Source organism: Lynx canadensis, chromosome A2 (assembly GCF_007474595.2).
Source record: "Lynx canadensis isolate LIC74 chromosome A2, mLynCan4.pri.v2, whole genome shotgun sequence".
Taxonomy (NCBI): Eukaryota; Metazoa; Chordata; class Mammalia; order Carnivora; family Felidae; genus Lynx; species Lynx canadensis.
Genome location: NC_044304.2, coordinates 152,026,559 through 152,040,460, shown reverse-complemented (window position 1 = coordinate 152,040,460; position 13,902 = coordinate 152,026,559). Strand labels below are relative to the sequence as shown.

General features: G+C 42.7%; 1 protein-coding gene across 2 annotated transcripts in view; it reads left to right on the top strand.

Moving 5' to 3' along the window:
- Positions 1–11,758, top strand: part of PTN (pleiotrophin) — a 101,657-nt gene extending 89,899 nt beyond the window's left edge. The window contains exon 5 of one of the 2 annotated variants that reach the window (XM_030295644.1): positions 11,264–11,758. In XM_030295644.1, coding sequence (XP_030151504.1) covers positions 11,264–11,316 — 53 coding nt within the window. In that variant the 3' untranslated portion in view covers positions 11,317–11,758. Of the gene's footprint in view, positions 1–11,260 lie in introns of both variants that reach the window. The other variant, XM_030295634.1, reaches the window with a different exon arrangement.
- Positions 11,759–13,902: the final 2,144 nt, after the last annotated feature.

Genomic DNA, 13,902 nt, shown 5'->3' with positions numbered 1-13,902 from the left:
GCTCCTCGGGTAAGACACCGTTCCTCTGTAGTGAGTGAGTCTCTGCCTCTCTCGACGCTGAGCCTCTTGAGGGCAGGAGCCACATCTCATTCACCTTTTAAGGTGCCACGTCTCATAGTTCCTAGTCCATGAGAGGAATTCAGTGAATAGTGCTGATTTGAAGGAACGAATCAAGGCTGCATTGTCCTGGCCTGGCTCACATCATTTATTCACTCCCTTCAAGTGTAGAGAAATCACTGTCGAGGCACAGTTCACGCACCTGGAAGAGGAGTCACGTAGATGGTTTACTCCCTTCCTTATGGAAGGAATTTTCGTCTTTATTGCTGGGACAGGTGGGAGAACTAGGAACTATAAATATTTGCAGGGTGTATTTCACACTGTGGGTCTGGTTTCATCTCCCTTGGTAAACTCCACGCACAGAGGCTTATTAGTTGTGCACACACAAAACAGCTATATAATAATTAGTATTAAGGAAGGGTGAATAATAAAACAGTGTTCACACAAATTAGTTACTGGGTTGAGGGACCTTCTTTTTTTTTTTTTACGCCCCTGAAGCTTTTTTTTTTTTTTACATTTCTCCCTTCTAACTTCTGGACTGAGAATTTCTGCTTCGTGTTTTAAGTTGTGGCTTTCGTCATCAGCATTTTTGAGCAACTTAAAACCAGTTCCTATTTATTAAGTATTTATAAGGCGACGGGCATTGCGCTAAGCTCTTGGTGTGCCATGTCTCACTTAATCCCCGCAGCAGCCCCAGAGAGTTCTCGCATTTTACAAACGGGGCGCTAAGGTGGCAATTTGCAGCAGGTCCCCCAGCCCGTGAGGGGTCAGGTTTGAACTTGAACTCAGTCCTTTGGCCGTGTTCTGTCATAGTAGAGCTTCCCATCCGAGTGCTCCCTCTGGCATCTCTTGGGATATTCCGAACGAAACTAGTAATTTTGGACTGTGTTTCTACGGGAACCCTACAACATTACCAGAAGTATGTTTGGGGTCATTTGTGATTGAGTCGTGTCAGGTAGTTTTTGGCTCAAGCCTGTCTCTGTGTAGTAAGTGCACTTAAGCAAAGAACGGGCTTCATGCTCCATTTCACAGGCTGGGGGTCCTCCAAAGGGGCTCCCTTCCTCTAGAGTTAGACCTAGCAGTCCAGTGGGGCCCGTTAGCCAGCGGCCTCCCAGGCCGGACCCCGAGCTGGATTCGGGATTGCCTCCTTGTCCCTGTGAGTCACAGTGATGCTGGTGTCTCAGTACAAGGATCTGAGGCACTGCGGTCCGGTAATCAGTGAGGCCACTTCCCACACTCAGTGACTCCAGCCGGCTTTGCTCGGATGCAAGGCCTCTGGGAACCCTCAGGGAAATCAAAGCGGTCTGGCTGTTGCTCAGCACAGGAGGCAGGGAAAAGGCAAAAGGAAAGGCTTTTCCCAGAGGGGTAAACAATATTTGTACACGAGCTCATCAGAAATGCAAAGAGCAAAAAGCAGGTAAAAATGTTCCCAGTGTCCCACTTCTCAGGCACACGGGGGACGAGACCCGGAGCGGTTGACTGTAGGTTCCCGCATTCATTGGCTCGTGCAAGGCTTTCGATTATTATTATCATTAATAGAAACGCCTATTTTCAGATTTTTACCCAGACACACAAAAGCATTAAGTTAAGCTGCTGTGCAGGCTTCTTTCTAAAAAGAAGTTTGGGGGCACCTCTGCAGGTCTGACCTTCGCTGCTGCTAGAGTCAGAGCACTGGGTACATGGGGGCGAGAGGAATCAGGTAGCAGAGAAGTCTGGAAGACATGTATGGAGATGGGCGAACTGGTAACTGCAGGGAGCATGTGCAAAACTAATAATGGGCATAAAATCCTGTATTTCATGCTACCAAAGTCACATAAATGATACATATTTCAAATTCTGGACGACTCGTTTAGGACACAAAAAAACTCACATGCGTTTTGACCTCTGTGACTAAGGAGGGCGCTCTGAAAGCTATACAAAAATGAAAACGAGATACCCAATTCACCGATGTGTGCGTTACCTGGCACTCGTGTAACAAAGTACCTCAGCCTGTGTGACTTCAACGACAGAAATTTATCTTTGCACGGTTCTGTAAGCCAGAAGTCTGAGATCAAGGTTTCTGTGGGGTTGATTTCTTTTCAAAGGTCATGTGGGAAGGATCTGTTCGGGCCTCTTTTTCCGACTCATAGATGGTCGTCTTGTCCCTGTCTTCCCCTAGTCTTTTCTCTACGTGTGTCTGTTCAAATTCCCTCTTCTTCTGAGGACACCAGTTATATCCGATTAGGGCCCACCCTCATGACCTCATTTTAACCTGATTACCTCTGTAAGGACTGTCTCTCCAAATATGTTCACATTCTGAGGTGTGAAGGTCAGGCATTCAGTATGAAATTTTGAGGGGGATGTGATTTGGCCCCTAACAACTGATTCATAACACCTGACATGTAGAAGCTGTTGGAGCCTAGAAGAAAAATCTATGGGGAAGCAAATAAGAAATGATCGATGGAGTCTTCCCTACTGAAATTTTAAATGTTTCAGACTTGAAACTTTCCCCCTTTGACAGAAACCAAAATCTGATCTTCCAGTAGCGCTGGTAATGTAATGTTAAACATCAGCAAATCATGGTGTGCTAAGTGTGAACTACTTATCATTGGTTATAATAATATACTTCATTTCTGGCCTAGGCTACCAATACAATTGATAAGACTTGGTCATATGATAAATTTTCTATCTGTGCCCTCATTACCGCAGGAACAAGCTTTTGAACACTTACATATCATCTCAAGAATAAATGTTCTTCTTTCTGGTCTCTGACGTAGGCCTCAGAAATGCATGCTCTTGGGGCGCCTGGGTGGCTCAGTCGGTTAAGCAATCCGACTTCGACTCAGGTCATGATCTCACGGTCCATGAGTTCCAGCCCCGCGTCGGGCTCTGTGCTGACAGCTCAAAGCCTGGAGCCTGCTTCAGGTTCTGTGTCTCCCTCTCTCTCTGACCCTCCCCCATTCATGCTCTATCTCTCTCTGTCTCAAAATAAATAACATTAAAAAAAAATTAAAAAAGAAATACATGCTCTTGCATGTACAAATACACATTCTCAAAGCTACCTATACAAAATCATATTTCTTTGCAGTTTCCCTTGCATTAGTTATATTTGCCTCGCTTCAGTTTTATTCCGTACTTAAAAACATTTTTCGCCAAAGGTGAAAAGGACAAAATTTAGCGGCTCAATAGCGAATTCACACACGTACCCACAGCTTTTGTTTTCTTTCTGTAACTGTACACGAGTGAGAATATCCTGGATTAAAGGCCTTACAGATGAAGCAGCTCTGATCCCCTTCCTCACTACTCTTCTCTCCTGTGACTCAGGGGGAAAATCCCCACCCGTGTTTAGCGGTTGTGACACTTGCACACAAATGAGTAGATGTAGCTAATACGTGAGGGTGATGTAGACGTGTTGAACTAAAAATAGGGGTTGCAGTTGAGGATTCTCTACCTGGTATCACGTACATATAGTATGGTCAGATCAGAGAGCGACCTTGACACGCTCATGACTCTACCAAACAAAGAAAGTGCATCCTCAGTCTTGGGTTGGGGAAGCCAATGGGTATCTCAGTTGCTTCTTTACTTAAAGAAAGCAGAATGGACAGACAGAAGGGAAAAGTGGCTGCAAGGGCTGTAGAGAGGAGTCTTGGGGTGAGGGAGAGGGTTTATTCTACCCATATTGGGTGAGTTGCTTTGGAAAGTAATCGACCCATTTAGTGCCTTTCGTTAAGCTTCTTCTGTACGGTTGATGAAATCATTTCCTCATCTCCTCCATTAAGCATTCAATTAAACCTACATGACTCACCGGTGTTTTCATAGTTGAACTTTCTATTGTGAGGAGGTGCAGTTCACTGCAGAGTCTCCTCTCACAGTAAGTGGGGGCAAGACAGAGATTCCTCGCAGGGGCCAGACATGTTTGGTTGGTATGTAGACGGAAGCCATACTGTCTTTTATTGATCACATAGTGTCACATCTACTTGATGGCAGAAAGCACATGTGTAGGAGGACAGATGGTTGAGACGGAGTGGGAGGGTACTGTTAGGAAACAACTGACGAGTGAAAAGGAATGTGGACAGTGAGGTAAAGAGCAGGGATCAGCATGTGGGAGCCTCAATGAGCAGTTGGTTGTATGTGCGTATTCCATTCACAGTCCTAGAAGTAAGTGCCCTGAGTCGATAAAAGAGGAAATAAAGTGGTATTAAAAAAAAAAACAAAACAGGGGCGCCTGGGTGGCGCAGTCGGTTAAGCGTCCGACTTCAGCCAGGTCACAATCTCGCGGTCCGTGAGTTCGAGCCCCGCGTCAGGCTCTGGGTGCATGGCTCGGAGCCTGGAGCCTGTTTCCGATTCTGTGTCTCCCTCTCTCTCTGCCCCTCCCCCGTTCGTGCTCTGTCTCTCTCTGTCCCAAGAATAAATAAACATTAAAAAAAAAAAAAGAAAGAAATCAAAGAAGAGACAACAAAATTATTGCACAGACTTTGGACTAAACAGATCTGATTTTTAAATAGAAATTTTTTCCTATATTGTCAACATAATCTGTGCTGCCCCAATTTCAACTGAAATGTGGGGAATTTAATGAAGGAGGCCTAGCCAAGTAGGACCTGGATTCTAGGCAGATCACCGAGTTGTACAGTCACGATTCAACAAGCCTTATTATTGGTTCTGAGCAACAGCTAGTTGATGTGAGGGATTACATATTTCAGGTAACTGGGCAGCTAATCCTTGAAGCACAGGCGAGTTCCTTTAAATAGGTTTATGAGACATTGAGAGGATGGTGGTGATATCCAGCCCTGTGGACCTATTTACATTGTGCCTGTACGGTTTGACAGTGATAGGATCCTTTCCCCTCCCTCTGTTCCCATGATGTATTGAGCGAGTCTCCAAAGGTTAGCTTCTGCGGTCTGCCTCACATGCCTCCAGCCGGCCTCCTGCTCTCTGCACCTGCGGTGTCCATTTCTGACTGCCCATAGCTTCCTCCTATACGAATTCTACCTGTTAGAAGGTGAAAATCTCTTTTTTTCTATTCCAACCGACAATTCCTCCTATTGGCTTAATGGCCCAAAGCTACTTTATTTAAGTCAGTAGCAAACAGAGTTTAACTCACTGTAGTTAAAATCTGGGCTCTGCTCAACCATTTCATCTCTCCATTCCTTTTTATCTGTTCTGTATGCTCAGCAGGCCCTCTGAAAAAAGGGAATCAGAGCAAAGCATTTTGATAAGAAAATGAGATAAGCTTATTCCAGAATTCTCGATCCTTCTGCCTCTTCGAATAACTTCTCCCCTCAAGTTCGCTGAAAACCTTTACATGGATTTCTTTCTTTTAAGACCTACTCCCCCAACGCTTTTCCTCTCAGATTTCCTGACTATTGAAAAAGGGAGGGAGTGTTTACTCATACTAGCTTCATGGCAATCCTGTTCCTAGAAGGGCCTGTGATAGGCAGAAAAGAGATGATGCATGCTGTTTGATTATTTGCTTTTTGAGAACAAATTTGCTGTGACGGGGTCCAACATAAGTCACTGACGAGAATGTAAGTGAGTACTGCCTTTCAGGAAAGAGATATGTCAGTACATATCTGGAGCTTTACAAGTGTCTTTCCCTTTGGTCCGTTAGATCCTCTTTAAAAATCTTTACTAAGGCAAAACTTTGTAATATGATGATTTGTCTACCAAAAACATGCGCCGCATCATTATTGTAACCAAAAGTGAGTACAAGCTAACTGACCAACAAAAAAGGGAAGGTCACGAAACATACGGGATGGAATGTCATAAAGGAATACTACATCGTCATGTTTCAAAGTACATGCAATGGCATGGGAATTAACAGTAGGAGGCTTACTATAAAGTACTTTATCAACTGTCAATATATCCCTACTAAAAGTATACATATGTCATTGAAAGAAAACCTAAATAGAACCCACTGTGAAAGTGCTATTTCTGTATCGTGAAACTATGGGTAATTTCTGTTAACATATATATGTTTCTTTACTTTCTATTTAACAGTGGGGTGACTGGGCAGCTCAGTCATTTGATGTGCGCCATTCTTGATTTTTTCCTCAGGTTATGACTCCAGGGTTGTGGGTCCCAGCATGGGGAACTCACATGCTCCCTCTCTAAAATTAAAAAAAAAAAAAAAAAGTAAAAGTTTTTAAGAAGAAACTCTTTGATCTTCAGGCTAGGTGTTCTATAGACATTATTTTTCCCCTAGTAATAATTCTCCCTCTGGATACTCTTTACATCATATGCATCTACAATGTCATAATAAACTAGGAGGAAGAGAAGTAGGCACTGAAGCCATAAAGATAGCTCCCACATACTCATGACTTTTAAAATAAACGTATACCTGTAGAGTACTTTACAATTTTGAAAGACACTCACATAAAGCAATCTTGAAATCTATGAGAAACTCTCTAAGAGCAGAATTTTGTCTTGTTTGCCATTATATCTCAGGATCCAGAATGGTGTCAGGGATATACTAGATATAGGGTATATAGGGTGTATATTTGCTAGGTTAACAGATGAATGTTTTTTGAACAGGGATGGTCAAGTAGGATCTTAGCGATTGTAATCTCACATGATATTCACGATGGCCCTCTGAAGAGGGTATCCTCAATTCTCTGAGGACTTGGTTCTTAGTATGATTTTAATGGTACTTAATTGTTTCCTCATTGCCCTACTAAACAAATGGCCATGATGCCACTTACTACTTGAGGGTTTGTTTTTGGTTTTGTTTTGTTTTGTGGTGTGTGTGTAGAGAGCATGAGGGAGTGAGAGGGACAAAGGGAGAGTGAGGGAAGGTGAGAGTCTTAAGTAGGCTCCATAACAGCACACAGCCCAATGTGGGGCTCAGTCCCAAAACCTTGGGATCATGACCGGAGCTGAAATCAAGAGTCAGATGCTCAACTGACTGAGCCACGCAGGTGTCCCTTACTTGAGGATTTTGCTTTCTATCAGAATTTTTTTTAACTGTGTATGTTCAGAATTTATTGTACCATGACTCATTAATTGCTGTGTGTTCCTACTGCCTCTTTTCTCTGCTGTCAGTACTTGCTATGCGTTGTGAGAATCTTCTCGACTAGAAACCTCAAGATTATACACAATATACAGTTTTGAGGTGATGGGGTACTATCCTCCATCACCTCAAAAACTGGCCAGAGCAAGAATGAAAGTTAAAACACACCAAGAGAGCATCGTTGTGGGTTTTTCAATGCAATGGTGTCCCGGTAGGGATCATCAAGGGAACAAAACAAGTCACTTTTTCAGGCAGGTGCCCTTTGTGTTCGCGTTTCCCACAATGGCTCCTTTCCTGTTTGTATCCACTTCAGCTTCACAGCCTCGGTTCAGGTGGGGGTGGAGTGACATGTAGCCTGGGGTCTTATTTGATGTGTGGCCTGTATGTACTTCCTTCCCTTGACCTGGCTCTTTTCACTGTGAACTAAGGTTCCCTACTGTTTGACATCAGGGCACTGATCGCATTGGCTCTTCAACTCTTTGAGAGTAGCTGCTACGTGACTCTGTTACAAAGCGCGCGCTTTACCCTGCTGTAGCCCTGCCCCAGGCCTATTCACGACCCTCATTTCTCAGCAGATTTCTCTCCCCGTCACCTTGATAGGCTACTAAAACGGGACTTGACTTTTACTCGCAGAGTTAAATCAGTCTTGTATTTTAAAGACAAGAAAAAGGGTGGAGAAATTGGGGTAACTTTCACATATACATGTTTGTAATTTTATCTTCATAAAAGATCTTTAAGAAGTTCTGAAATGTGGCAAGATTTTGATTGAATCCACATCCTTCCTTCCTTGGGAAACAGTCCTTTCCTATAGGCCAATGAATTGACTCTTTGTTTCCCATCCAAGTGGTCATTTCTTCACTTTGATGCAGCACGTATTTCAGGAGCACTTATTATATGCTCAGCACTGAAGACACAGATGGAAGAGACAGATTTGGTCTCCTCCCTCACGGGAAGGGGGGGAAAGGCATATCGAGTAATTAGATACAAAATTAATAGTTCAATTCTCATTTTTGGAATAGCAGTGAGAGGCACATGGAAGTATCCAACCCACAGGTAGATGGAACCTGCTTAGTTTGGGAGTTCTGGGAAGGCTTCCTTGAAGTGAGAACGAGTGGATGTTGGCTAAGCCAAGTTGAGGTGACAGGAAGAGAGAAGGCAATGTGTAAAGGCTGAGGTGAAAATAAGCAAGGAAAACTCAAGGAACCGCCACCAGGAAGATGAGGGCATGGTGAGCCAGTGAGGCACGTGTTGTTGCCATGTTAGAGATTTATGCCCTTCACTGAAGAGTTGCATGTGCTAGGCACTGTGCGAGGGGCTAGGGAAGTAACTGTGAGTTGGGATTCTGCCCTTGCATATCTTGTACTTAGGGGCAATTACAGGATCAGTGATGAGTGCTCTGAGAGAGGAAATCAAGAGAAAACGTTTCTCTGAAGGCCAAAGACTAGGGGAGAAAAAGAATGGTGTGCTCCAGGAAGTGAAATAAGCACAAGTGTAGAGACTCTGTTCAAGGGAGGTGACCGAATTAATGGTCCAGAGACAAAAATAAAACCAATTCCACTTGCTACACATGTGATGATCATTGGAGGCAGTGCTGTGTTGTGTGAGGAGGTCCAGGAGTTGGAGAAGGACCCCTCATCTGATCTATAGCTGGATCACTGTGGACCTGGACGAATGACTGATACTCCTTGGTGTCTATTTCTTCATCAAAGTTGGACCAGGTACCTTCCAGATTGTAGATTCCATGATCCTGTAGAAAAACCCTCATGTACAGCGGGTAAAGCCTGAGAGGTTGTTCCTAAGCTTTTGAGGTCACAGAGATGAGTGGTAACAACATTCATTTAGTCTGTCATTAAAATGTACACAAAAGTCACCCCAGAACTGCATTTGTTCGGAAGCAATATTACCAACCCAACTTTCTTCTTTATTCTCAAAAATTTGAGTACGTTTTTAGGTGAGAAACCAAGCTGACCCTCTGCAGATAGAAATTTGTCTTTCTTGCCTTTATTTTTTACTGCGGTCTCCTCCCTTTTCTACTTGGACTTGAACTTAAGGTGTGCAGTGTGTCAAAGCGGTGCCATGGTGACTTGCCAATGACGTCAAAAACGTGGCTTTGGTTGGCGTTGTGCAGATTACATGGGCAAGTGGTCGATTTGTGTTTAGCAAGTTGTTAGTTAATGAATATAAAATGCCGGCTTTCACCAGTAAGGAATTTGGAGAAATTGAGAAAATGGAAACTAAACCTGGATCCCAGCTGACACCTAGATTGTTCTCTGAGGATACCTTCTAACAGACAGCTGTTGTTTAAAATGTCGACCAAAGACTGGGAATTATTAAACATTGAGACGCGATCTGTTTGGACATTAACAGAAAACCTTCTTGGACTTTATAGATATCTTTGAACGTGGAGGTTCTGGTCATCTTACCTTTCATGGGTCAAAGGAGAAGAAGACATTTATAATGACAAGCAAAAACAGAGTGAAAGTTCAAAGTCCCTTCAGTTTAGGTGGAAAGCTGAGGATAGGCATGGACAAATGAATATTTGTGAGCAGCAATTTAGCGGGATTTTAGCAACTCCTGACATAATTGTGTATGGCACCCCTTACAGCTTGAGTAAAGGGAGTAAAGGGAGCTTAGGACAATTACCTTGTACCTTACGCTACCTCACCTAGTATATGATGGACTTGAGAACTTATCAGAAGAAGTGGTGAGGATAAAAATAGAAAAGGTTCAAGCTCCAAGTTTTACAATATGTGATTGGTATTATGTCCCCTCTCATTATAAGCCTTAGGCCCCTCTCATACACAGGCCTTGTGATCCAGTGAATAGTCCCTGTTGGCCATCGTGGGTGTCCCAGTATTCCTCTGTTGTTTAGCACATTCGATGACCTTAGCCAATGGGTCTTGGGGATGATTAATTATACGGAGAAATTACCTCTTGTTTTTAGCAGGTTTCATTAGTGTGGTAATAGACCAACCTTAATTGAGCACAGGTTATTATGCCATCTTCTGTTCTCAGGGGATTTTAGTCAACTCATTTAATTTGGATATTGACCCTGTCAAGTGGTACAATTCATATGCCCATTCACAAGTGAGGAATCTGAGACACACACGCGTGAATTAACTTTCAGGGAGTCTCAGAGTCACTTAGTGATGGACCAAAGACTTAGACTCCAGCAGTGTGATTCCAGAGCCTGTACCTTAACCCCTGTGTTTCTACCACTACTGTGGACCAAACAGGGAGAGGATCTTAAAAACATTTAGCAATAGCCTTTCCCTTGCTAGCCTAGTGATCTGACCATTCTCATTTGTGGAGCCAAAGCTGTCATGTCCTATTCTACACTGAATCCTCCTAGGCCTAGGAAGAGGGAGACAGCAAGATGATTGGAAAAGGATGGAGTATTTTGATTTCAATCCTCATGGTTTTACTTCCGTGGTTTAGCCCAGGTTCGTACATTCCATTTGCTTCATCCACAACTAGGATACTCTGTAGAGTCAAAGCTCCGTGTAGTTCTTCATGTATGAGTAGCTGGCAAATATCTAAGCAAAGGCCAAATCAGGAGAGGAAGCTATCAGGCCAAATGCTTATCAACAGCCCCATGGAAAGGGCATGTGGAGAGTGAGGGGCCAAGCAGAGCTTTTGTAGCTCTCCACTGAGCAAGTGTCCTGGTACATTCTCCCTGGGAGGTCTGCTGTGTTTCTGTTTTCTAAGTAGGACCCTAAGATAGTATTTGGTGTATCAAATGGGGGCAACTAATAAGATGACAGGTATTTGCAGGTGTTTACATGAAGGCAGGCTGTATTACTCCTGCCTATTCTCCTAGGCACTCTCACACACCGTACCTTCTCTATCCATCCAATCCTTTCATTTCTGGACAATTACAGTTGACTCATGACCAATAAGCGTCCATTTAAGGTGATTTTTTTAAAGACTACTGTAAGTGTATTCTATCAATAACATTTTTTTTCTGTAGCTTGCTTTGATGTAAGCATATAGAATATAGCATATATAACATATACAATATGTGTAAATTGACTATGTTATTGGTAAGGCTTCCAGTCAACAGGTAAATTTGGGGGGAAGTCCAAAGTTTTATGCACATTTGCAACTACATGGGGGTTTGGTGCCCCTGACCCTAGCATTGTCCAAGGGTCACCTGTATAAGAAAAGTGCCCCCCTTGTTTGCTAACGTGATGCTTTTTTCTCTGTTTTTAATCACAGCAGAATCTAAGAAGAAGAAAAAGGAAGGCAAGAAACAGGAGAAGATGCTGGACTAATGCCGTCTTCTTGGACCACGAAAAGGACATCAGCAAAAAGGAGCAGTTAACTATTGCATTTATACCCATGTAGGCTTTGTATTCAAAAATTATCTATAGCTAAGTACACAATAGGCAGAAACAAAAAGAAAAGAAAAATTTTGTAGTAGCATTTTGTAAAATGTATACCATAGTACCACTAGGGGCTTATAATAAAGGACTGTAATCCTATTTAGAAAGTTGACTTGTAGTACATGATAAATGGTAGAAAACTGAGGTAAGTTTTTTGAAGTTATGTGATATTTTACATTTAAAATCTTTTTTTTTTTTTACTTTTTCTTTCGGCAGCAATTTATGTGTTATGACCATGTAAACTACTTTTCTCGTTAGATAAATTTTTCACCTAGACTTTTTTTCCCAATTGAGAAAAATATATACTAAACAAAGCAGCAATAAAATATAATCATCCTATCTGAGGAAAATATCTTCTGCCAATGGATTTTTTAAAACAAACTTTAGTCCACAAAATGGAGGGAGGGGGCAGAGCATGCCCTACTTCAATGTTGACTTTTTTTTTTTTTTAAAGAAATGCATGAAAAGAAATTCGCTTTGGCAGGAACATTTGTTTTCTTAATGAAATTATTTTTCCTTCTGAGGAAAAAAAAGACTAGGAAAATAAATCAAGGTGATTCTGGAAAAAGTGCTTTTGTGTGCAATCATTTGATACTGTAACCCTCCTGCTTTGTCCCCCACACTCCCCCAGTCAACCTGTTAGCAGTTAGAATTTATCATACAAACTAATTAAATTCCTCTTGGGCACAATTTTATAGAGGATTTTTGTATATGTAGTATAGATGTAGATCTGTAGCGTTTAACTATCAGTTTTTGGTACTGCGGAATTGAATGAAAGTCCCAAAATAATGTAGAGTTTGATGGAACAGAAAAACCCTTCTCTTACGTACAATATGCATGGGCTGCACAATCCAAATCAGGAACAGAGTAACATATGCAAAATAGTAGAGTCTATACACGAAGAATTCCTACTCTATTATCTGCCGTATGTACCAAGATATCCACCAAGGATTACTTGTACAACTCCCTTATCTGCTGGGTTCCGAGTACAATCTTTAAGTGAACAAGTCAATGCTTTTATTATCCAGGGCAATGACACCTCAGAAATCCGCGGGGATTAGCTTCAACATATTACTCTTGAAAAAGCCACCTCTACTTTTCAAGGGGCAAGTTTATCGCTTTACACCTGCCTACCAAGCTAACTCCAGGTCCGCTTCCAGAAATAATGGTTTCAACATACCTTAGGGTAGCCGTAAAATAATCACAAACTGGTCTAATGATGCCACTAAAGAGTCTTCAAAGCTAAACTGGCCTGCCATCTGGTCGAAGACTCCACTTGAGCTAGAAATGTCGAGGGGGTTCCTATCTCCTAAGGCAAAGCCCAATGCCACTGGGGAGGAGAAGAAGAACACATTATGGACCGGTGCTTAATAAAAGAGTATCTTGTAAAGAGCAAAGGACAGAAACGTGAATGCAGTCCTTTTACAAGAGGGCTTTAATAGGAAAAAATTCTCCTGGGGATGGATGGAGGAGAAGAAAAGGCATTATTTTGAGTGGGTTTTTTTTTTTTTTTTTATAACAAGTCCCATGAGGATAGAGATATGGAAGAGTCTGCAGCAAATTTTGTTAGCCTCTCGCCTCATATTGCTCCTCTGTCACCCTTGAGCCGAAACAGCAGCTCATGAATCAGCAATGAGCTCAGGTAACCTCGAACAAAATCTCCCCAAGGAAAAGCAGCCCCGTAAGTGATTGTGGCATCCCCTTCATTCGCAGGGTGTGGAGGATGCATTCCTAACAAACTGTATAATAATATTCCAAGAGTTGGAATGCTAACTACCATTGCACAGGCTGTGAAGTTCAACTTCCTCTAAGTCTTGAGAATTACTCTACCCCAGCCCCCAGCTTAAAACATCTTGCCGAATCTCGCTGAAGTACAGAACACATAAATACAAAAGGACAAGCTCCCAAAGTCACTGATGCTCACAAACTGAAGCAAACAGACCATGGTCAGTGATTTCATAGGGTATCCCAGCAAGCTCTCTTCCCAAATGTTCTGAGTTTTATCCACTTTACCCCAAAGTTTACTTAGCCTTGAGGCAGGAAGGCGAAATATAAAATCGGCTGCAAAAGAAAAAGAGGCTTGGGAAGATGGCAGAGGAAGAGGGCCCCAAGTTCACCTCATCCCACATTTACAACTAGATATCATTCGTATCCAAGTGAGTAAACCAGAGAGCAATCAAAGAATGGCAGAATAAACGCTGCAACTAAATGTAGAGAAGAAGCCACACTGGAGAGGTTAGGAAGGCCAGCAGCAGTGGTTGGGAGCTGACTGCAGGAGGTAGGGAGCTGTGGGCACAGAGAGAGGAAAACAAGGAAGCCCACGAAGGGAAAGTGAATCCCCTTAACATCCGGCCTTGACAACCAGAGGGGTTGAATTCTAGGAGTTTGTATAACCAGTGGGACTTGGGAGTCTGGAGCTTTAAGAGCTGATTTATTAGGTGAGCCAGGAGTGATAGCCAGGTCCCCGTCCCTAGA